A 21,550-nucleotide genomic window follows, 5' to 3' on the forward strand; every position below is an offset into this window, starting at 1 on the left:
CGGAGATGGGATGCCGAAATGAGCTGTTATAGCTTGTTTGCTCTGTTTGCACTTGGTCATGCTTATCAGGGCAAATGCCTCGACCATCTGCCAATCTATACGCAAGCAGACTCTGAAAGTTATTTCATGAGTAGGTTATTGAGGTAAGAACAAAAAGATCACGCCTTCATGAATGAGAGCCATTGTGTAGTAACCCTGTTAGCGCTTCGCAAGCCCAACTCAGAGAATTGAACGCCAGTATCATAAGCGACGGTTCACGCGAAACTCAAATCCAAGCCGAGTATATGCTGACCATCATTGCTTTGGTAAGAATTCATCCGTCGACTGAGAGTGAACCATGTCATCGATAATGCCGCTCGACTGAACGCTTTGCACATCGGTCGCGGAAGAAGGTCGATCAATTTCGACTGGGTCATCTTCAAGTGTCTCCGCACGTCCAGCCTCCGAATTGTTGACCTCTTCCCAGTCATCTTCACTTTTGTCTTCGGAGAGCGCAGAGGCATGTACGGTCTGTGTACCGGCGTCGCGACCGAGTTCGGAATCACTTATCTTCTGTTTCTTGCTTTCTGGCTGACCTTCCAATTTAGGCTCCGCTGTCGGCGGATCAGGAAGCGAGGCTGCAAGAATCGTGGGCGATGCCGATGTTGAGGGTTCTTTGCGCGCGTCGTCATTTTCTGTTGTTTGGGGCTGCTCTTCGGGAGGAAAATAGAACCTAAACAGTTAGTAGTTGGTAAGAAACTCATGGAGATAATGGCTCACGGAATCAGCTCTTCATAAGCTCTCTCATCCTTCAACTCAAAGTTGCAGAAAATCACACGTTCCAGCCGTCCGACATTGCTATCCTTCTCCAAGAATTTCCGTGTCTCATCCAGAGCAGTCCCAGCAGCATCCCTAGGCGGGTACCCGTAAACGCCAGTGCTTATCGCCGCGAAAGCAATACTCTTCATACCGTTTTCAATCGCCAACTCAAGGCTGCGACGATAGCAGCTTCGAAGTAGTTTCTCTGGACCGTCCTTACTCATGCGTCTCTCGTAATAATATATCGGTCCGACGGTATGAATTACTCGTTTGGATGGAAGATCGTAGGCGGAAGTTATCTTGGCATCGCCAGTATCGCAGCCATTAAGTGAGCGGCACTCTTCAAGTAGCTCAGGGCCAGCGGCACGGTGAATAGCGCCGTCAACACCGCTGCCTCCAAGAAGGCGTTCGTTGGCTGCGTTGACAATGCAGTCGACGCCTTCAAGTTTGGTTATATCATTGCGAATAAGCGAGATAATATTGTTGAGGGATTTCGAGGGCGAGTTTAGGGGCTGAGAATGGGGGATCAGGCGTTTGAGTTTGTACAATAATGATACGGTTGGTATCTCCGCGAGCGGGATGTACGGGGATGCCATGGTGTTGCTGATTGAGTGGTTCAGAGTCGATAATAAGACTGGTAAAAGGTGGCTTAGAGAGAAGCTAGTCGGATAATAGTACTAGTTACCTTGGACAAAAGGCTTTCATCAGAAGTGAAGTAGATGTCATCCAAGAGAAGCTCCAGCCTTCAATTGTTCTCCGTCATTGGAGTCCGGAGAAGTGGGGAGCTCTATGACACGTGATTGCATGAAAGATAAGAGATAAGCTTCGTCTATTTACGCAGGGCTGAACCAAACACGCTCTCACAACACTGTCGAGACTCGAGGAAATCTCAAAAAAATTCCTCTGGTCGTCCACAGTTGGCTGCTAACAGTTGCAGCGACGGACCCCCACTACCCTCGTGATTAACGATATCTCTGAGGTCAATGTGGCAAGTACTGACGCTCAATATAAACGTTTCTGATTGAGTTGGCTCACTGCATCATGCCTTCTTCCAGTAGGTATTCTTTTTCTATAATTAGAAAAGGCAGGCGCGGATGGACCTCTCAGTGTCGCTACCCATCACTGAAAGTCTGTAATCTTGTACAGTTCTTGATTAGGCCGTACTTGAGCCACTAACTCACGGTTTGTTTCATATAAGGTTTCTTGTTGCTGCTTCTCCATGCGCGATGAGCACTCATCCTAAATTTACAATATGCATACTTGTGGTACCGATATATATTTGTTCAATAACATCTTTCCTGTCAGGTAAGAGGGACAACTCGGACTGCTACCATCTCGTCTCACGATGCCTCATCCAACAGTACTGAGAGTGTCCGATCCGAGAAAAATCAACCACTAGGAAGGCAAGGAGCATATCCTACAAAGGCCATTCTAGCCTACAGACCTATATTCAAGATTGACCTATCCAGCGGCAAAGACATCCGATGCAAGATCCCTGCGACCGATGCACCGATCGTCAGTACCCAATAGCTCATATGCATGCAATATATCACTCGCTTGCTCAGCCTCAATCCCACGTCAAGCTTTGCTTCCGAGATTCGCTTGTCGCTTGTCGGCGAAGCACGGTGTGCAAGAGCCGCAACGTCATCGGTCGATAGATCAGATTCACTGAGGACAAGTCCATTGCTGAAGCAGACTAGCGTCAGGGCCCAGCAGAGCGCAACTGCAGACTGCAGGCTGCAGTGCAGAGCAGAGGAGGTTCATGCACGATGAGCAATAGTGCCATCTGGGACCTCGAAACGATTCTTTACCGCTTTGGCTTGGGGCTTGGGTCTTCTTTGGAAGCTTGCGAAGTCATTGCGTCCGAGATGGATCTTGAAGCGTGGAGTCTATAGATGCGCTCAATCTCTCGTAAGTAGAATGGTGCGAGGACTCCGTCTCCGATCGTTATGAACGGAGAAAGTTCCGGTCCTAGGTTCCTGGTTGAGCGATGGAATGATCGCCACAGACTTCAGTTTCGCCGGCGTATGGTATTCGGAGAATTCTGGTATTACCAGATTATTGTTACAATCGCTTTGGCTGCCTTGCTTCGAAAAAGAAATAAACGAGGAGATATCCCGTACAGACCATTGATTGTAGATGACAGCTGTCAGTGTCAGTATCAGTGTGAGTTGTCTCGAGGGAGGTTGGGACATAACACCAAATGGCAAAGAGACTGATTCTGAAGTCGTACCCAGTCTTGAATGACCCCATTACTATATCCTTAGCCCTCTTGATTGTTCAAACTTCGACACGAAGCTAGAAAAATAAAAAAACGCAAAAAATAAGACTCCGTCTCCAACCCCAACCATCCACAACCGACCCCGATGTTCCACTACAGTGGATCAACGCTAAAACAATGCACGCCCGCATGGATCATGCCAGATCATGATTCCAAATCTTGAATCAGCCCTTCGAAAGACCGAGCTTATGGGTCTTGTCGGCGGAAGATTCCTGGAGTCCACACCTGTCCAGGGAATTATCGATTTGCCGAGTGGACTCCATTCTGTGATAATGGTCCTGTCAGCCTGTCAGGGTGTTGATCTGCAGGTTATTCTCAGTCACAGGTTCAATTCCAGGCTGAGTCTGCTTCTGACTCTGAGACAGTTTGTCTGCGAGATGTATCCGTGGCAGTGCCAGAGTAAGACAAGCAGATCCGGATCCAACTCCGGCTACAACCAGCTAGTAAGCTACAGCTACGCTGCTACACAGCGTATCTCAAAGGATCATGGCCCGCGGGCCGCAAACCAGGCAGATTCAAAACCAGCCTGCCGTCGTGTGTCATTCAGGATTCAGATCTCGCCTCTGGATGATACGGGTTGGTGCGCCTGTGATGCGATGGGTGGTATCCGATTCCCATGTGCGGAGGAGGGTGACACTGTGCACATCATTTGGCAGGGTGTGGCACATTCTGACCGTTGCCCTGGTATTCGTTCCTATACCTTGTTCGATCCTCGTCCCCTCGGATGAATTGGTTCTAGTTCCCGGAGGAATGAGACTACGGAGTAGATGTGCAGATCGGATGAGATTCAAGTTTCAACGATATGGGATGGTCGTCAAAGCAAAGGATTTGGATCCAGGATCCAGGGGAAGATCAGATCAACAAAGAGACGGGATCAGTGATCAGGGATCTGGATTCGCGAATTGTCCGACGCGGGAGAAATCGCAATCGATCTGCGCATCCTTCGCCCGTGAAGACTGCCTCGTGGTTCCACTCTGAGCTAGAAGGGACCGGATCCTGGGAGCTGGGCCTGAAAGGCTGAAGCTAGCTAGGCTAGCTTTGTTTTGTTTTGTTTTGTTTTGTTTTTCTTGAACTCGGGGGTCTTTTTAGTTTGTTGCTGATAGTGACGGGTCCCTCAGCTGATGACAATCTGGAATAGTGTCAAGGACGCCAGGCAACTCGGGAATTGTACTTTTCTATTCTGGAGGGTTGTTACTTGTTACATGATCTTGAGCGAAATAAAGTTTTGCTTGGTCATTTTCTACCATCAGAGCAGAGAATCAAGCCCTAATCTGCGACTATAAGAGATTGTGAACTGAGATAGAGTTGTGCAAACTGTGATGAGACCGCAACAACAAAGGACTCAAACCGACCCCAATCAGATGAGAAATCCAAAACTGTCATCTGGACGAAATCAGAGTTCCAGGCCCAGATCTTGCGAGGCTACAGGTCCGTACTACGCCGTAGTTCTCCATATGCTTGCAATTATTCGTCAAACCCCCTCGAGATGAAGATGCTCCTTTTTCTCCATCTTCATTATTATTCACACTTGTCTCCAGAGTCCAGACAGAAGATGGAGGACGGACGACGACGGCCGTGCCCACTGCCCACTGCCCAATGCCCAGTGCCCACACTGAGTGCGAACGACAGACTAAAGGAAGATCGGAAATCGGGATTTGAAATAGTCTCCACCGACTATCTACTCCTTGTCTCCGCTCGGGTCCCGGGAGCATCAAAGTGAAAACTCAGATCTGGGGCTCACCGCATCTGCATATGCACCTTTCTTTGCTGGAGATGAATGAAGATGGCGAGAATAGGGTATCAGTACAGATAGTACGTTGAACTTGACATGGACCTGGGCAGCCCCGAATAGCACCCTGATCGAGATCGGACGAGTCCGATCTCATCCGGCCCAGATCTCGCATCGCTAGTCTCAGAAGTCAGGATAACAATGAACCCACCCCTCGTGTTCGTGGCTTTCTCTCAGGGGCCCAAGCGAGGTTGGGGCTGAGACCATTCCGTATCAGGAGAAGATGCAAATGCACTTATGGCATACTATGCACGTTGGTGGAATGAACGGATTCCATGGCGAATGGCCAAACCTGAAGAGTAAACTGGACCCCGACGCAGCTGATGCAGGCTGCAGCAGGCTAAATTCTGATGCGATGATGAGGAAGATCAATCTCGATCCTTGATCCTTGATCCTTGTCTGCATTAGTATTTTGATTCAGACAGTCTTCGCTGGTAGCCTGTGGCCCTGCGGCTAGGAGGGGACTAGCTAACTAAGTAAGATATGGTTAGGGGAGTGTGGATCAGCAGTGCCCACTGTACTGTTTTCGAGACGATACAGGTGTATGTCACGCTGTATTATTTCTGGTGTTTTACAGCATATGGCTGGCTCCTCTCCCTGAGATGAATCATGAAGGGCTTTCCCCCATTCAGAGCCGGAAACATTATCCTTATCCTCAGACTGAGCGCTTTTTGAGTATCGCTCAGTTGCCTCCTTACTGGCATGGTGCGCCACAAGCAGCTATCGCTGCCGTGTAACAGCATAATGATCCAACGTTGCGCGTACAACTCGATCTGGAGTTTCATGGCGGGGGTGGCCGTCAAAGACCGCCTCAATGAAAAGTAAGATTAGTCGTCGTTGCATCATGTTTTAGAGGTGGTCAAAGTAGGTACATCTGTTAGACGGGCAGTACATAAGATAGTACTGTACGGACTAACTGCACTGCATCGCCATGCTGTTCTGATCACTGGGCGTTAGTAAAGGAGTCAAACTTACAGAAAGGATTCTGGTTAGCATAGAACATGTACAGAAGCCTCGGTCTGCTCCAGAATCTCCACCCCTCCTTCTTCCACCTGTCTACTCTCGACCTTCCTTGATTCAACTCCAGTCTCCAAGACGTGGGCTCCGCCAGGAGTACATAAGCGGCAGCACTCAACAAGGGTCATCCCTGTAGAGTCATCGTTCAACGGTACACCAGACCAATTACAAGAAACATAGCGGTGTACCTAATATTCCGTATGATACGGAATGTGGTTTTTGGCAAAACATGACTCTGAGTCGTGAGAGCAGATCCAATGGCGACAAGTCTTGAATGGACGCTTAAGATCCGATCGAGATCTGGAGCCAATCTTGGCGCGAACATGATCTAACCAATCCCCGGATCTCACTTCCGGATGATGTGACCAAATGGGAATGCGGTATTATTTTGTATACCTGGCCCAAGGCCAACTCCCGTCTGTGGAAATAACAAGATACAACTCGGCTGACCAGAAATCAAAATAAGGGGTTATAAAATATAAGTCTCCGTGACCCGTAGCTTCGAATCTGCCGGTCATCATCTTGTACGACGGTCGCAGTGAATCACAAGGGCCAAGCCAAATTTCGAGTTCTTCCTTTTGATAGCGCAAAGTTTGAACCTTAAAAAAGATAAGGAGGGCCAGAAGCCATACGGGTTGACAACCAAGGATATGGGTCAAGTTGACGTAGCGAGGTGAGCAGTTGAAAGGTTAACCACGGGAAGGAACCATGATCGCCTGGCCGTTAGAAAGAACAATATACCTGTGGTTCAAGCAGCTCTCAAGGAACCTTGGAAGTTGCAGAAAGCATCCGAGTTTCGACGACTATTCGAATCTTCAGGACTCTTCACCGCTGCCGAGCCCGGCAGGCTGGCTCTGGCGATCTTGTGGGGCTCCCGTATATCGTCCATCGTGTCATCGTCTTCCAGATACACCACACATGGAACGCATTGTTCCGAGGGTGTGATTGCAAGGGGATATGTTATCCGGTAGCCATAGAGACAACTAGACTCATGTCACCGGCCAAAGACCGGACATCAGATGGAATGCACTCCGGCCGAAGGTCTGCGGGAGGTGGGGCTTAAATCGATCGCGATCCATTCTTGTTGATCGCGATCCAGGTTCGTGTCAGCCAGCAGGGCCGCAGGCTGCATCAGCATTCAGCATACCATTACCAGCTCGTCAATTCTGGAGGCTGGAGGCGGCTGGAGCCCAAGCATGCAGATAGCACTAGCGGTCTCCAAAGTTCAGGCCCCAAAGGAAGACCGGGTGTGTCATTCTGGTCCGCTATACAGCAAGGGCAGCCGACGTGATCCGCGGAGAGGGGTGGAATTTCAAATAATTATGCATTGATGGGTGTGGCAGATTTATGCAAGTCGATAGCATGTGACCTTTTGTTCAAAGCAAAGAGGCTTGGCCTTGCATCCAAGGGGAACCAAGACGCCGGAATCTCTTAGCTCTGTGTTCACGGACCAAGATCCATTAGCGCTGACGTCTAAGCGGTGGCTGGTTGCCTTACCCAGTATAGCCTCCTCTTGACGCAAGATGCGAGATGCGAGATGCGAGAGATGAGATGAGATCAAAGTCAACTCATGACAAGTCGAGAGGAAAATCAATAGCTGTCGGCGCTAAGAGAGAGAACCTCGGACCACCCCGCCGAAAAGACCCTCTCGGTGCTGGCTTCCACTCCAATCAACACCATCCACGACGCGCGCTTACTGAACCTTATCTTTTTGTTCAATCTGGATGATGATGGTTGATGACAAGCACTGGCCCTTCATCGCCAGTCGACCTGTTTCAGTCCATTGGCATTATTGACAGTCATCCATGGCCCAGCGTTAAGACGATCGGCTCCACACGATCAATAATTAATATTTCGACCTCAGAGTTTTGATACCGGTGATCATATCCTAATCCATGGCGATCTTGCGCTATTCTGGTTTGAGTCAATATTCGGCAACTTGGAACCTGAGGTCGTCCACGTTACATAAAACATACGACATTGCTCTTTCCTTGTCGGCTCTTTCTCCCCGCTTCATTTGCCGAGCAATGATGACAATCATGGAAATATTCAATGGGTCAGTAGGTAGGTAGTAGGTAGATTCGAAACAGATGCAAAGGCGGCAATCGCCGGTAACCAAAAGGAAAGTCTATTCAGAGTGCCTTTTCCCGCAACATCCAGGGGTATTACGCAGCGATACAACCGTATAAAAAAAGACATAAATGGAGGCCCCACATGTATGCACGATAACACCCAGCAGTATAACAATATGCTCGCAGAACGCCTGACTCTTCTAATGGAAATCCCCGAGTTCCTTTTCAACGCCTCATAATTATGTATCACTTGAGTGTGTCAATGACTCCTTGGTGAAACGGAGTCTAGTGCGGTCTTAGGTTTGAGATTGGAACCTAAGACAGCGGCCTGTTTGGCGCCCATTTTGCGCGTTAACTTTGCGTAGTGTAAGCCGCAAGCATTACACAGCGTACGGGCGCCATCTGGTCCGCGACGCCATTCTGGCGTTTCTGCACGGTTGCAGCTATGGCAGCGGCCGGGGGGAGCAGCTTTCTACAGCAAAGGATTAGTGAATGAGGTCACGAACTCGAGTCAAAGGCACAAACATACACCGCGCCGTTTCTTGGAATCGGGCCCCGCAAATCCACCGCTGCCTTTCAATTCTTCATGGTACATTGCCATCCGGTCGTCGTCATGAGGTCCGCTAGGCCTGAAGACTTTTCTCTGCGCCAACTGCTCGGCCATCGCATTTTCTTGGTTGAAGACTGCGGTTCGTATACGCATCAGGACATCGTGGTTCCGTCGTTGAATGTTGAGCATATCTTCGATTTCTTGCAGTGAAGGTAGAGATCCCGGCACAGGTCCAGAACGAGACTGCTGCGCCTTGTTTGCGTAGTGCCGTGAAAAATCCATGGTTCTGGAGGTCAAATCAACCATCTAATAGAATTAGCAATCGAACATCTACTGCTGATTGATTATTGATTGAGCATACCTCATTAAGCGAAGACTCAAAATCATAAACATCAAGATGGCGCTTTGCTGAGTCATTTGGCAAAGGCCCAGGATATTGGTGGCCCGATATTCCGCCCTTCATTTCATCCATGCGTGTGCCACCGTAAGTGCGGGAATCGTAAGATGTGCCTGGATACACTGGGGCCCCGGGTGGGGGTTGTGATTGAAATGAGAAAGGTTGCGAATAGCCAAGATACCCGGTCGGCGAGGCAACGCTACCCGCTGAGGTAGGACCATTGTACTCGTATCCTGGCCCATTCTGCGAGCCGGCGATGGAAGTAATGCCAGTGCTAGTGCTCTGAGTGGGCGATTTACCTGAGCTTAGTGAGTGTAAAGATGCGTTTCTCGAATCCTGTGTGTTCAAAGAGGCTAGACTTGATCGTGAGACTTCGGCTTGTAATTGTGGCTGATGATTGAGTGAGGACTCATGGAGAAAAGGCCCTCCATTCGAAAACGGGTTAGGCGGCCCTGATGGCCCTTCTCCACCAGAACGGGCAACGAGGTTGTTTGAAAGATGATGGGGTGGGGGTGCACTATGAGGTTGTTGAGGAGGTGCTGATGTCGGGGGATATGGGAGAGGGTTATCATTCCCTAACGCTTCATGGATGGATGGGAGTGATTGTCGTGGTGCTTGTTTCTCCTTCTCATCATCGGCGCGTCGCGACTCTGGCGGCGAAATATAACCGGGGGCCGCATTCGTGGGTGTTGTTGAATATGAGAATGGAGGATGTTGATTCGGGTACATTGTTGTCGGGCTAAGGAGGGGAGCAGGAGAGGTGACAGGGCCTCTAGACCCTAGAATACCAATAGCTGGGAGATGGTCCCTAGACGGAACAATATAATGTTAGCACTTCCACAAGGTTTATGATTTTCCACCACCATGTAAGGCTTGAAATTTGACGCAGAAAGTTTCGACATACCTGTGCCTGTGCCCAGCATCTAGTGACCCCATGGTGAAGCTTAAGGACCCCAAAGTCCCTTCGGAAGCGGCAAATAGACTCGATAGACAAGAAGTTCGCTGATGACCGTCGATTATCAAACCTTCAGTACACGCGAAGGTTTTAGGGAGTTGGCGTTCTTGCGAAGACGTAGACCGGGAGAACTCAATGTGAGCGAATCGGTCAATCACTTTCGACGGATACGGAAAACAGCTAGATAAATATAGTCCTTGAAAGTTAGAAAAGAGAGTTATCCGTGCCACTGGCTTGCGACCAGACTTGTCTGGGGGTGGTGGCGCCTGCTCAGGGAGCAAGATAACAGACGAAATGCAAAACCCCCAAGCGATTTGAGTCTTCTGCGATTTATGGATCGGCCGAGGCAGCAACAAATCAGCCCAGTGATTGGAGAAACAATGCGAGAAAAGTGGCGTCCAGAAACCAGGCAACCCGTAGGCGACGTTATATGAACCGTAAGATTGTCGAACTGGGTCCTTGGTAGGCAAGGTCGAAAAAAGTACGGAAAGCTCCCGCAGCGTGCAGCGAACAGATCAGATGGGGACGGCGTTGTCTGTGATTTGAACAACCATCTGTCCAAGCCGTAATAGAAATATCAACAATCAGATTTCCACCTCACTTCAAGCGACGGTTGATTTGACAATGTTGACTTTTGCGGGCGGGAGGGAGGACGGCGAAGGCGCAAGGGATAGTGGTGAATGCGTCGCGTGGAAAGGGCGGCGTTCCTTGTCAAACTTGGAAGCTAAGCTGTCTGCGAGTGGCAGGCGAGATTAAGAATGCGTCGGGTGACAAATATGTCGAGACTCCAGACCTCTTGATTTGTTCTGAGATGTGGAGGATATGATGTAAACGGACTGTATATAGCGGCGACAAAGCGAGGGAGGGGCGGGAGAGGAACGAGTACAGGAGACAATGCCGAGGACGTGGAAAAGAGAGTAGGTGAGGAGAGGACGTAGGTATTCCTCCTATCTCTCTATATCTTGCTTTCAAGTATTTATTTTGAAATAGGGAGGGAAGAAAAGAAGGAGAAGAGAAGGAGAAGTTGATGTCTCTAGAGTGGGAGAGAAGAAGCCGAGATGGCGGCGATGATCAGAAAGAAGAAGCGCCAACAGCTCGTCCCTACAGTGTGGTATTATATTTAATTTATGCTCAAAAACATTATTACTCGAAAAAATAATTACCCAAATGTCAAAAAAAGAAAAAGAAAATAAAATAAAATAGAATAAATACTCGACCCAATAGTCCAACTTAGTACTAGAGCCCCCCAGGCGACTTGGCGATTCCTTCCAAAACCGCCACAGCAAGGCCCGCACAGTAATACACTCGCGCACGCCCAAGAGATCTGGGATCATTTCAAAGCCGAGTTGACGGTAAGAAGAGGTGATAGAATGAGTTCAGAGCAAAGAAAGAGAAAGTGAGGCAAACAGAAACATACAGCATGGAAAAGAAAGATACTGGCAGGTGTGGGCAGGTTAAGTTACGGGGAATTACGGCGGACTTACATTGTTACAGGCTGCGAACTGCGGATTGTCGACAAAGTGTGGAGTAAGCTCTGGCTTCAATTCTTGTGGTGGGGCTGACTACCCAGGGGGCTGTCCTTTCTGTCCCTGGCCCGGAAAATTTGGTCTGTCAGGTATTACCGATACGGAAAATTACACTCATTACCTTACTACTTCTACTCCTACGGAGTACCCCCCATCATACGTACTGCCCCTGATCAAGCATATCTAAGGTGAACGGAGACTATATGGTTGATCAGGGTAGAAATATTCTCTGTACCTTGGTTATATCTTAGATATGTCTCAGATCTCTAATCAACAATCAGCGCATGTATGTCCATACTACATACTCTATTGTAGGACGCTAATCGCGCACGTCTTTATCTCAGATCCCGCCCGATGGGATCCAGATCTAAGCCGGAGTAGTCAGATGATGGGCAGAACCTCGGGCGGTTGGCAAGTTGCACAACTTGCAATAACGACCAGTGTTGGATGTTGAATTGTATTGTTGATTGTCTCATCCTAAGTTCCTAGCGGGATGACTTGAAAGCGAAGAGAAGTGGGCCTTGGGATTTGGGGAATTTGGAGGTGATTGAAGAATAGTGATCATCACGGTGAGCGGGTTGCTGGCAGCTGCTCTGGCTATCTAGATCCATCGATCGCACGCTACTCGAAATAGGGGAAAGACCGACGGAGTTTAATTAATGAGAGGAAGTCTGGAAGGCGAAGAAAGGCAGGAAACCTCGGGCCCTCACTAGCCTACTAGGTAGCCCGGCTCCACCGACTCTTTCTGTGACAGGAACGATATCAAAATTCAGTTGGAAAAGGTTAGGTAGGTAGGTTGTTAGAAGTCAGGCTTTCTTACTCGAGAGTCGAGTCGAGTAGACCTGTCATCATCTCCATCATCATCATCAAACAAAAAGTCTTCTAGTAGTATAAGCAGCTGAATTCTTCAGGCCCCCAGAGGGACTAAAAACGCAGCTGAAGCGGATTGGGGATGATGATGGTGGGGACGCAAGATCGCGCATCAGCAAAGCGTGCAGCGTGCAGGATGCAGACAGGCTGAGGCAGCACTGCAGCAGGCTACCGATTGTCATCGCTAATCGAGGCCGTTGAAATCGCAACTGGAGAGATCCGACCGCACAGGAGAGCTGCAGCCACAACCCGATCCCATCAAGGTTTTCCACTTTGACGAAGGTTTCCTTCAGTCTTCATAGCTTCAACGGTGGTCAGCAGTCAACCACCCCGCTTTCTTGTTCCAGCCTTCAGACTTCACCTTTACTAGATGGATCGGGCAGACCCGTTCCAACCAGCATTATTATCGTTATCAAATTATCATAGGAATAGCAATAGCCTTGCAACAACTGCTTTGCCCCTTCGGGCTGCCTACGCATTTCCAATATGTGAAGGTATGCATCCCCACCAAACTAGATACGTGGTACGTACGTACTGCTACTCGTATGAGGAGTACGTGTACCCCCATCGTAGAGGAAGAATGTCCTGAGCAACAGGTGAGATTGAATTTCAGCTTCGATGTGAATCCCGATTTTGACAGCACAGCTTTGCTTCATCGAGCTAGCTGAGGCTGATCACTATCTTCGCCTCTTAGCTTCCCACAGGCAGTTATGACCCATCACTTGGCCACTTTTCAACCGGTTTTTGGCTTGCATGACGGACACCGAGTCGAGGGAGTTGGTGCTCGTACTGCTCCAGAATGCGCCCGTGCTCCTCGATCGCAGCAGCGACTCACCCAGCCACTGGAATTCCAATGTGACCCTGTTAAGAAAGACAGGCTCGGGAGAAGAAGATACCTAGATAGAGTTTTGCACAGCTTGACGTATTTCCTCGGAATCATTAGGTAGTGGTGTCTGCAGGGCAGCGGATGAGCAGAACTGCAGAGTTTGACAAGCGGGATTATCGCTCGGCGCCACTTTCCCTCCTCGCAGAGCCTACCACTGCCAGCACTGGTCAACACACTCTGTCGACAACGACTGGAGATTAACTCAATCTGCGGTACTCTGGGAATCGACCCTACTTCGCCGTGGCTTCGTTTCGCCCGCAAACCAGATACCATCGTTCCTTGCTCTGTCATCTGAATTAGCCACGGTTGGCTACCAATTCCATGTGGAGGTCGACCAACACCGGCTCAGGGTAACACGCTTGTCAGATCTATCGATGACACCGGCGCAAGCCGTACGACCCGTTGGAGGCTTGGGGCACCAGGAGGAGGCTGGAGCACTAGGTCAATGGCCCCTGTTGGCCGCAACGCCTTCGGCCGAGTCCAGAATAGCGCTAGCCATGACCCTGCGAATGGGACCTTGAAGTTTCGAATCGTACTCAACCGTACGTGGAATCGTGGATAGCTACGTACTCCTACACTCCGGTATAAACCACGGCGCTTGCGCTGCTGACATATATCAAGTAATTGACTAGGCACCGTGAATCCTCGACCCATTCGTTCTCTATTTCGTGACGCTTATAAGGAGCTCATGCGGCTTTGATAAAGGACCATGGATCGCTACAAGACACGCAGACGGATGCTCACGTTTCTTAAATCATCGTGTGGTCGTCTGAACGTTCCTGACGATGATAGTCTGTTATCGGAACCAACGCTGAGCCAGCTGCGCTCAACCTTCTAGAGTATAACGCCAGTTGAGCTCTTTCCGACACGAACAAATGCACAGAGACTCACATACCTACGTCACACGTGCTATGCTCCCTGGAGTCCCGATTCAACGGCCAGTCGAGTGATCTGCTAAGGCAGTTAGAGTTTACGAGTCGGGAGAAACATTTCTATCAAGATCTTACTAGAGAAACTGTTGTACAGATGTTGATTAGGTTCATTTCGCATGCCAGAGGTTCCGTTCAATCACATCTGATGAGGATAATGCTGCCGTTGGCTCGATTTTTCCTGGGGGAATAGCATGGGCACAGTCAGTCCGGCCTTTATCTGTGGTTCTAGAAGACACCTTACTCGATCTTTTGGTGCTTAACTGGCCGAGGATTTCCCGCTACAGCTTCTCCTGTGCAGGTGACGGGGACGTTCTAGTACGGAGTATGGACACAGCGATCTATTTCTTGACACGAAGATAACTCTCCCTAAGAAGCTTCAACTCCCCTGATAATACTGGTCGTACGCCAAGGGATCATTTGACAAGATTTCTGACAGCTCCAGGTCACGGAATCTAAAACTTGGGACTGCTCCAAAGTGATAAGCATGGGCCATTGCTCCCCTCACCACGAGGCCACAGCTCGCTCGAGACTCGCTCAGTTCGCACACTTCGTACGGCTTACAGTACACAATTGAGCTTGAGGCGCATAAATCGGGATAGACCCCGAATCGAACGTTGAGAGCACGTCTTTCTAAAGTCGATATCGGATATGACGACCTTCCCCATAATGTAGCTCTGGGGGCATACCCGATTTGTCGATCGAACTCGATATGGGCATACCCCGTAGATTGCGAACCTTTTCCGCTTACTTTACAATTACTGCCAGCCTCCTTCGTGCTAGAAGAGAGGTCAGAGTCTGCTTAGCTGCTCTCCGTACAAACCGCGGGTTGATCGCTAACAAAGGACTCCAATCATTCAACTTATTCGTTTTACAACTGAACGGGACAACGACAAAGTGTACTAGAGTTCATAACTCAACATCCTCAATAATATTTCGGAGTACAAACGGCTTCCAGGAGAACGGATTTAGCGCGAATTATCGGCCCTGGGTTGCCGCGGGCACCAAGCCCCAAGGAAGCATAGTGCCCTCTGATAGTATACAACAATGTCATCATCGGCTCGCAAGAAAAACTGAGGTTCGGTGTCGAGACTCGAGATGTTGAAGTGGGACGAGGATTGGTTTCATGATCTCTCAACGGTGATCAGATAATTACCTGACGAAACGGGAAAAGAGCGGCAGCGCCTTGACCAATGTGGCAAGAGCCTACAATGCGATGGTAAATTTGCAACGAAGATCAACGGGTTTGAACGGGGTTGAATAATCGCGAAACCTGGCTCTTTGGTGAGTTTGCTCTCAAAGCAAGCATGGAGCCGTCTATCCACCTCCCGCTTTCCAAGCTGAACGCTCGAGCACCTTAGCCTCATCTAGCTCTCTGTCCTCAGGAGTCAGAGAGCTCTTTCAAAATTTCGAGTCCAGCCTCCGAGGTTTCGATTACAAGGACTGTGTTGCAGATCCCACCAAAAACGGTAATTGAGGAAGCGCCAACGGTTCCCGCCAGACAAGCGTTCTGTGCGAATCTCAGATGCACCCCTGCAGCTGAGCCATTTCAGATGGCCCTGTTTCCGAGAGCCCTCAATTCAATAAGCTGACAATAAAGTGCATTGCATATTACCAGTGCGCTGTGATTTGACTTCTTTTTCCCTTCTAGATTTGATGGTGGTGGCGAAGAACGATCGCGCGAGAAGATCACAAACCGACCAGGCCAGGGCCGCGGGCGAGGGATCGTGTTAGTCTGGAGGATGTGATTGCCAGACGGATCAGGTCAATCAACGTTGAGAGTGGATCCTGCCCCGGCAAAGTCGCCGGCGCCTTTTCCTCAAAGGGAAAATTGACAGCTGCGACGTCTCGAAACAAGAAACTGGGACACGAAGAAATGGTAACGGCTGCAAGCCACCAGTGGAACTTAGGGGATCCTCCTGCAGCTGGACAGATTGAGGATCGAACGGCGCTACGATGTACTCTGCGTCGACCCTTTGAGTCTGTACAGGACTTGGGACTGGTCCTAACCCCTACCAAGCAACGAAGCAAGAAAAGCTAACTATCACATGCAATCACCCCTTTCCTTGAACAGTGTGCTTTCCCCAGCGTCTGGGGGTTCAGTACACGTCTCACAGAGCTATCATGCATCCCATTGACTATGAATCACATTTCCCCTCACCCCTCAACAGCAGAGCGTCTGAGCCGCGCTTTTCTCCGCCTGAGGTTCTTTCCTTCTTTAACGAACTGAGGAATAGTGGGTTTTGTGTAGGGAAACCAAGGCCCAGCATCGCCTTACTTGGAAAGAGCAGCTACGACCAAATCTCCACTATCAGATACCGTTTATTCTCTGAAGCTATTCCCAATCCACAGTTCCACCTTCAACGGCTCCAAGTCCAAGTCTGGCCCCCTATCCACGTGAAGTGCGCTATTCTTATCGGTCTCTCCCGTGTTTTGGTGTACCAAGATTCGACGTGACCGGAGAAAAATGGTCCGATTTGACGAATCTGACTCAGGCTCGATGCTAACGGGCGCCGTCGTGGAGCTACGACTGAGCTAGTCGTTCCTGCTGCATGGTTGACAGGTTGACAGTTTGACGTCGTGCAGGTGCATAATTCCCGGTCCGATCAAGCCCGCATCGACAAATCATCGCCCACGATAGCCTCGACCAGGTTGACACCATCCCCAACGTGATTCTGACTCTTTTAATTATACTTTGTGAGCTATTTATCGCTCCTCAGCGTGTGTTATGTCCGTACACGCTGCACCGTCTACCCAAAAATTGAGTAACCGAGTTATCCAACTGGCCAGGATTGAAGGTACTTGCGCGCTCCACCAAACATCATCTCATCCAAAATCAAGGGAACAAATCAGCAGAAACCCCATGCACTGTTGGATTCTGATCCCAGTGGCAAGTAGATCCTTCTAGATCGCCTGCAATAGCACGTCAAGTGTCTGATTCTCTCTTTTTCATCCTTGGGATCGTCGTTGTTGGCACTCGGACTACAGGAACAGCGGGAGAAGCAGAGTGTTTTGGAGCCTCGACGATATGGAACCAGCCAATGGTCCGATTCTACTTTTCCTTCTTGAGTTTCTTAAGTCCCAGGCCGATGAACGTTCTTCTCACTACCGGAGTATATCTAACATGCTCCGATCCCGACGGTGGCTCTGATCCACTTGCGCGTGGTCAGAAGATAGGAGGGGGTAGCGCTAGTATTCTGAAGGATTCATTCCGTTGTCAGTTGCCGGACGAGCCGTGAATAGATGACGAGGTATGTACGGGGTATTGTGATATTTCTCTGTTACCAACTCGATGTATAGCTATTCCAAGGTACACTGGTGGGTGGAGATGTGATAGCACCACGACGATCCGAAAGGTGAGATCATGGGGGTAAGAAGACTCGTACGCACTACGCAGTAAGCCTACGGACTCACGAAGTAGTACATCACCAGGGTTGGGAGGGTCCATTCACCGTTACCTGTGGCACAACCCGTGCGGCTGGAAAGGAATCATAGCGCGCCGTTTCCCTGTTCCATCCGCCAAAGCTAGTGAACTACCTAAATCTAGGCGTCCAGTCTGGCCAGCGTCGACTCTCAGAGCCAGGATGGCATGAGGGTGGGTGGGTAATTCAAGTGGACTTGAGGACTCTGAACCTTTTTAGAACTGAATGAAGAAAAGTCCCTGCTCCACGCCGGATGGGCTCCGATCTGGTACTGGCGCCTCTTGTCCTTACAACTACTACTTAAGGAGCAAAAGGAAGATGCAGTCTCCTGGAGCATAACGGTCGGCGATCAGCCCAGCCCGCTGCATCTCCGCAGTGGTCCGGTAGCCATACGTACTATTTACTCGATCAGCAACGGCGGCTTCTGTGGTAGGCTGAGAACCAGATATAGACCGTCAATCGTCCCAGTTTCTGGGCACAGCGGCGACAAACCGTCCCATCCGATGATGAAAAAGTGAGAGGTCTGGAGGCAGAACCTGACTAATGTCGCTCTCTCAAGAGGCCTCAGCACGGAGATGGTCACTAAAAAGGGATAGAGCATGTTCATCGGAGGATTAAGATACTAGCTCCATCGCCCGTGGCTAGGAGTCAGGTCTATATTGCCGTCATTATGAGATTGGGAGAGACTCCATCTACATCATACTGCCGATGGAGATTAATTCTTCATGAAGCCATCAAGGTTCTAAGAATGGAGTGCAGGAACTAGTCCGGCTTGATTCGGGGAACTTCCAGGGATACCTCGGACACTGTCCCTGGATGTTTGAAAAATACCGTATATCCTCGCTCGACTCTTACGATAACGTCTTGGACTGGAGTGGTTCGATCGTGCATACAAGATGCCAAGAGGTTCATTCGCCTCCTGTACACTATCTACAGGATGTCGTCTCAGTCCCCTTGAGACTGCCTATCACAGAACCCTTGTTCAATCATTCGATGAAATCGAGGCGTACAGTCTCCAACAAGAAAGATGACCGTGCACGTATGAAGGATCGAGAGCATAAACAACGGAAGACGAGCCTTGCGAGAGAACTACGTAGTAGTAGTCCACCTAATTTACTCCCATCAAGGCTTGACTCAGGTGATACCCAGTCCCCATCCGACAGCCATCCAAGGTCAAACCAGTGAGTGGACACCAGCCTCCAACACTATATATCATTCATCCACTATTCAGGAACAGGCCAAGTTTACGAGCGACAACAGCAAGTCCCCTACATAGTGCGTACTGTGTAGTACTGTATCGCACAGCGTTTCAGTTTAAGTGCGTTCGGTCCGGGTTAGAGATGGAGAGGAGGCAGCTGGAGAGTCAAGACGGCAGAGAGAGATAAGGTAAGACACTCCGAAGACCTAAGTGTGTCTGGCTGTTTCATCTTCAGCGGAGAGCACACGTGGAGTTCGAACGGGAAGTAAGCCGTTTGATTCGCAGCGGAGAGAGCATAGAAAAAAAGAAAATCAAATCAGAACCACCGTCTCGGCCCGACGATGCTCAGCCTGAAAGTGAGGCAACGAGCAAGGTACGGAGGGCAGACCAGGAGCATCGTCGCTGACTCGCATCTCTAGACAACATGTCTTTCCTTTCTAAAGGCGTTTCGAAACACCGAGGTTAAATTATATTGGCGACATATTAACGAACGGCACGATGGCACTAGTGCAGGTGGAAGGAGGTCCAAATCGAATCGTCCACAATCTCGATCGCACGATAATTTCGATCTTCGGTGTCAGCGCCGGATGCTCGGAGTTTACGGTGGAAGAAGAAGAAGAAGGATGTTAAATTAACACCACACGACAGGGTTGACAGCCAATCTCAATCTCAATCTCAATCTCTATCCGGGTCCGTGGAATTTTCCCGTGTGGACTCTGTGGAGACGGTACAGAGCGGTAGAGGCTATACTCCTGACTAGAGTAGCCCCCCAGTGAACGGAGACTAGGATCCTCTTCAGGAGGGAGGACACCATCAAGTCATCGACTCACTCTCTTTCGTCTTTACAGACTCCTGCCGTTTCCAGTCTCGGTCTCTGGGTGGTTGCCAAAAATTGGAAATGCGTGGTCGAAAGGCAATCGCTGGATGGCCCATGCACGGAGTGGCATGTATGGGGTTCGGCATTTGCTTCACTTTTCAGCTCTTTTAATTAATCTGGGTGATCAGATCCCGGCCGCCCTTCTTCTTCTGTCTGGTCTTCGGTTCTCTTGACTCAGTCTTGTAGACTCAGCTATAACGGACCATCTTATCCTGTTGGCTTTTTTTATGACAAGTTTCCGATGGCTGTTACGGAATCTTTGGGGGCTTGTCGCGCACAGGCAACCAGGCAGGCCCTGTTTTTGGTCTTTGACTTTTTGTTTCACCGTCAATTCTCAGCAGGGGCCGAGTAATGAGTATCAGATGGCATAATGTCCCCGGGGTAGGACTGGATTACCCTCGTCACTCGAAATCTTCCCTACTGTACGTTGGTTTCTGCAGTCGAAGGTAGTCAAATGAGCTTCTTGACGTGAGCTGTCGTCGGCTTAGCCCTAAATCTTGATGATTGAATTGTGTACCTGTCAACCATTTTTCCGGCCTCATGTCAAGCGGAGGTACTCAGCACTCGAACTTGGTGAATTTAAGCCTCGTTAGTTATCGTCCACATTTAAATCGAGCGAAATGGCAGCCCGTCGGCTCGCTCGTGACTTTTTTGTGTTGTTCATTGTATTCATGGAATGATTATTGTCAATGAACTGATCAGGTTGGTCTGGAATTCAAACTCTTCACTTCCCAACAAAACGACCATACAGTGTTTCGGTGGCCTCCATATAGTATTTCTAGTGAGCTTTTCGAAGAACCAAGGTGAAACATGTTCAACTCAAAGTACGCCGACCTTTATGTCTATGTATCTGACACACCTACTGGAAGCGATACATCCTGGGCTGAGCTTCTCAAGTCAGCTCAAAGGCTCTGGACCCTCGATCATTAGTTAATTCCACTGTCTCAACTCGTGCGGCGTAGTAGACATACCGAGCTCAGTTGCTAATGGGATAGACCGGGCTCAACATGGGTCCGGGGCGCATAAGAGTCCTTGTGCCCACACGTCATGAGAAGATACCACAGGGAGTGCACCAATAGCAGCGGAAAGGAAGTCAAACATGCTTGGTTGAGCTGTGAAGTCATCCTGAGGCAGACCAATGCCAACCTTGTGCAGCTTTCAAGCGTAGGAGTAACCATACGGGTTTTTCCTTGGGATTTCAAGTTCCACGAACTCAGCGAGCACTGGAAATAAGGCGATAACGCGAGTAGTGGCAAGAACCACCGGCACCCGAATATGCTCAGCTAACCTTAGAAGACTGAGTTGTCCTGTTGAGCGTGTTCCAGGATTTGTCATATCCCAACTTATTATCCGGGTCGGTCGCACTCGTCGAGAAGTAGGAAGAAGGGGGGGTTGATAGAGTTTGTCAACACAAGCAACGTTCATAGAGCGGCATCGCACAGCATCCACGGCCGTCAATCGGAGGGGAATCCTGTAGCTTTCCGTGCTTTGGTTGGGTTGCACAAGCTCGTTCAAACCAGAGCGAAGGAATGACTCGCGTCGGTTCTCATATGAACTCTCTTCAATCTTGAGCTCTCTGTGATACCTTATGAGAAGTACCGACTTGGCACTGCAACGGTAGCACGCTATTCAGTAAACTTACCTACGGCTGCCCTCGACCGTACCAATTGCCTGAGCCAAGGGAGACGATGCAAAAAAGACCTTGGGGGAACCATTGTATACTTGTAAACATGGCGTAAACTTTCCAGCTAAAGAGAATGAAAGCTCAAGGTGGGGATGTTCCAAGGTAGTACGTGCTTTCCCGCGTGTCAACGGAAGTCTGCAGCAGTTACGGGTGTACTGGCACGAGGAAAGGATGGCCTGCGCCTGACGTACGTACTTTCCCGTGAACCTGGGAAGGGTATATGAAGAGAGTATCAGTCAGTATTTCCGCTTCAACATGGAGATACAAAGAGTGGACCTACCTCTCATATGTCAAACCCC

The 21,550-nt window shown here is 49.6% G+C and overlaps 2 protein-coding genes across 2 annotated transcripts; both read right to left on the reverse strand.

Moving 5' to 3' along the window:
• Positions 1-13: 13 nt before the first annotated feature.
• Positions 14-1,522, reverse strand: BJY04DRAFT_195175 (macro domain-containing protein). Its single transcript, XM_073712177.1, has 2 exons — positions 760-1,522; positions 14-712 (listed from the first exon to the last, which is right to left on the reverse strand). Exons 1-2 carry the CDS (start codon positions 1,392-1,394, stop codon positions 295-297), a joined length of 1,053 nt encoding a protein of 350 aa, XP_073568433.1. The 5' UTR covers positions 1,395-1,522; the 3' UTR covers positions 14-294.
• Positions 1,523-8,086: 6,564 nt separating this feature from the next.
• nsdD (GATA-type sexual development transcription factor NsdD) lies at positions 8,087-10,333 on the reverse strand. Its single transcript, XM_073708082.1, has 4 exons — positions 9,809-10,333; positions 8,869-9,712; positions 8,487-8,813; positions 8,087-8,429 (listed from the first exon to the last, which is right to left on the reverse strand). Exons 1-4 carry the CDS (start codon positions 9,838-9,840, stop codon positions 8,217-8,219), a joined length of 1,416 nt encoding a protein of 471 aa, XP_073568434.1. The 5' UTR covers positions 9,841-10,333; the 3' UTR covers positions 8,087-8,216.
• Between the last annotated feature and the right edge of the window lie 11,217 nt (positions 10,334-21,550).

Source organism: Aspergillus karnatakaensis (genome assembly GCF_047715665.1).
Source record: "Aspergillus karnatakaensis strain CBS 102800 unplaced genomic scaffold BJY04scaffold_44, whole genome shotgun sequence".
NCBI lineage: Eukaryota > Fungi > Ascomycota > Eurotiomycetes > Eurotiales > Aspergillaceae > Aspergillus > Aspergillus karnatakaensis.

Coding starts and splice junctions, on each gene's coding strand:
- BJY04DRAFT_195175 (XM_073712177.1), bottom strand. CDS start 1,394: ATGGCATCCCCGTACATCCCGCTCGCGGAGATACCAACCGTATCATTA. Junction 713..759: donor GCTTATGAAGAGCTGATTCC/GTGAGCCATTAT, acceptor CTAACTGTTTAG/GTTCTATTTTCCTCCCGAAG.
- nsdD (XM_073708082.1), bottom strand. CDS start 9,840: ATGGGGTCACTAGATGCTGGGCACAGGCACAG. Junction 9,713..9,808: donor GATGCTGGGCACAGGCACAG/GTATGTCGAAAC, acceptor TGTTCCGTCTAG/GGACCATCTCCCAGCTATTG. Junction 8,814..8,868: donor TTGAGTCTTCGCTTAATGAG/GTATGCTCAATC, acceptor TAATTCTATTAG/ATGGTTGATTTGACCTCCAG.